At 57.0% G+C, this 2,823-nt stretch overlaps 1 protein-coding gene across 1 annotated transcript in view; it reads right to left on the bottom strand.

The window, feature by feature from the left end:
- Positions 1-2,525, bottom strand: part of FDXR (ferredoxin reductase) — a 9,640-nt gene extending 7,115 nt beyond the window's left edge. Inside the window, 3 exon segments of the mRNA XM_035893375.1 lie at positions 1,088-1,183; positions 2,312-2,409; positions 2,495-2,525. Coding sequence (XP_035749268.1) covers positions 1,088-1,183; positions 2,312-2,409; positions 2,495-2,525 — 225 coding nt within the window.
- Positions 2,526-2,823: the final 298 nt, after the last annotated feature.

Here is a 2,823-nt window from a genome sequence, read left to right as displayed (position 1 = left end):
TTTCCATCACCCTTTATGGAAAGGAAAATCCATCTTTTGCACCCACCTGGGGAGGACAGGACCCTTTCAATACCTTCAGCCCCTCCAAGTAAGCCCTGCCATAGGAGAAAACTCCTTCCCAAAGATGAGGCTTCCACAGGATTCCCACCAAGCAACCCCTTCCATCGAGGGTGTTGCTTGCCAGACCCCTTCTGCCAGTGTCTCATCTCAACCCTTCCTGAAACCCACTTCATCAATAGAGGACATGGGACAGGATGGTGCCCAAAGCCTTTTCTTCTGAGCGAACAGGGCTACGCAGCAAAACAACCAAAAGCTTCCTCTGCAGCTGGGCTCAGCCTGGTAACAGGATGGATACCACTGTACTGCAGAAGCTGCCCGAAACCCACATCCATTCTGTCCATTCCTCATCTCTCAGCTCAAAAGGATCCAAGAATTTTGGTCTGATGATCTCCAGGGATTAGAGGAAACCACGGCAAGATATTGCTGTGTCTGGATCTCCTGTGTCCTACTACTCCAACCATCTCCACCCCAGCTCAGACACAGCAGACACCCCCGGGGTACAATTCACCCCAGCTGTGAGGCAAAGGAAAACAGTTGATTTCAAAGAGCTCCTTGGTTTAACTTCTCCTTACCCAGGTGTGCACCTACAGCCCAACTCTATTGCCCCTAATAGCAGATCTGCATGCTCTCAGGCACCCAGAACAGGTATGGACTGAGCAGAGAGAAACAGAACTGCAGTGAGCAGGCAAGATCCTGCCAGCTAAACTTTCCTGGTTCAAAGAAACCCATCCGTGCTCCTTGGTCCTGCCGTAGGCCAGACTGACCAGCGCCGGGAGCAGCACTTCCCATCACAAACTCCTGTTTTTGACCCGCTGTCCAGAGCCCTAATGCCAGACACCCCCTATCACCTGGCCATGGCCTTGCTGGGTCTCAGCACGGACAAGGAGGAGATTTGGACCCCTCCAGTGTAACAGCTCCACACCTCAGCAAGCCTTAAGGCACCATGAAGGATGGCGACTGCCTGGCCTGCACCCACCACCATCACCATGTTCAAGTGCAAGGGTCAAGGGGCCGAGCCAACACTAACCTTCACTTCAGGGTGGTCTGGGGCCACCCCAAAACGGACGAGCCCAAAGGGAACAGGCAACTTCTCATAGATGTCCACTCGGGCCCCACCATGGTGCTGCAGAAGGAGGTCACAGTTAAGGGATGAGGACAGAGAAGCCACGTGAGCCCAGCAGCTCAGGAGGTATGTGTATGGCTCGCCTGCTGCTGGGGGAAATACAGGGCAGGAGGGAGGGTTGCACCAAGATCCCGGAATCAAAACCAGCTTCTTCCAGGCTCCTCCATGCACAAGATGATGCTCAGATAGCAAGGTGTAGCAGAGAACATGACCCAAACCACCATCAAACACCTCTCACAGGGGGCTCAATCCTCCTACCCCACCCCACAGCCCCTCTTTCCACGCTAACCTGGTGGCTATCCAGTGCCCAGGGGGCTGACAAAAGGGCCCCCACACTGGCTGGGAAGCACCCAAGGCAGCACCCTGGGTGCTGGTGGACCCACTGGGCCGCCTGCCAGCACCCGGCAGAGGTACGCATGCCCTGAGATCCCCCTGAGCTGAATAACCTCAGGGTCAGAGCTTTAGACAGATGTTTTGCTGCAAGGCTTTTGTTATCTCATATTTTGAGTCAGCCTCTTCCCAGAGATTAAGCAGCCCTGAAATTTGTCCCTGAGGCTTAGTAACAGCTATTTTCCAGCACGTACTAGAGACAACACAGCATGGTTTAATGACAGGGTTAAGCCGCTGCATCTCTGGTCTGTGCCAGCAGCCCAGTTCTGTGCTTGGTTCTTTGCATTTCCTGACAGAGATGTAACCACCTAAAGCACTAACGTTTACAGACAGCAGGCAAAGGATCACCTACATGCCCAGTTCAACTGGGTAGGAGGAGGCAGGAGAGCAGATCCTCATCGTTCCCTTTAACGCACGGTTAATGTCACCCCTGTTGGGTGAAAACAGCTCTAAGTGAGGCAGATCTCTGCTGCTTATTTGATTCTAGAAAAATCACTTGGGCTGAACTTGCAGCAGGGCAGGGACAGGGGCAGCGGTGCTCACCCCAGGCGAAGGGGACCAGGAGGACACTGTGGGGTCTGACCTGCCCCAAGCAGCCCCCCAACACCACAGGCCTGGCTGCAGCGGGACTGAGAGCCCACAAACCCACCTCCCACCCCCCTTAGAGCCAGGCAGCGTGGAGACGCCTCCCTCAGCAGGTCCCTGCCCTCATCGACAGCCAAACCCCACTCCGGGTACCTTGAGGATATGCTGAGCCGTGTAAAACCCCGCGGGCCCGCTGCCCACCACACAGACACGAGGAGCCGGGACGGGTGAGGACAGCCACCGCTGGAACCCTGGAGGTGTGAGGGACAGAGAGGACGTGAGGCCACGTCAGGTGCCAGGCCCGGCTGCAGCCCTTCCCTTGAGCCCAGCACCGACCCAGAGGAGCTCGTCCCCCCACGCCCGCCATCGCGTGCAGCCGGGCGCTGGAGGAAGGCCGGGGTTTATTTATGGAGGAAGGCTGGGGTTTATTTACGGAGGAAGGCCGAGGTTTATTTATGGAGGAAGGCCGAGGTTTACGTACCCAGCCCAGCGGTGCGGCCCCCTGAGGAGGTTTGAGGTGGCAACGCCTGGGGGTCAAGGCCAGCGGCCCCCACGCTCGGTCAAGCCTACGGCCTTGGCGCTTACGGCTGGGCTGGCTGGCGCCCGGTGGTGCCAGAGGGGCTATCAACTGCCCCGGAGAAAGCACCGTACCCGAGATGCCCCCA

The sequence above is a fragment of the Egretta garzetta genome, unplaced genomic scaffold (genome assembly GCF_000687185.1).
Source record: "Egretta garzetta isolate BGI_Z169 unplaced genomic scaffold, ASM68718v1 scaffold34, whole genome shotgun sequence".
Lineage (NCBI taxonomy): Eukaryota > Metazoa > Chordata > Aves > Pelecaniformes > Ardeidae > Egretta > Egretta garzetta.
The sequence above is the reverse complement of the archived record's forward strand: the minus strand, read 5'-3'. Positions and strand labels throughout refer to the sequence as shown.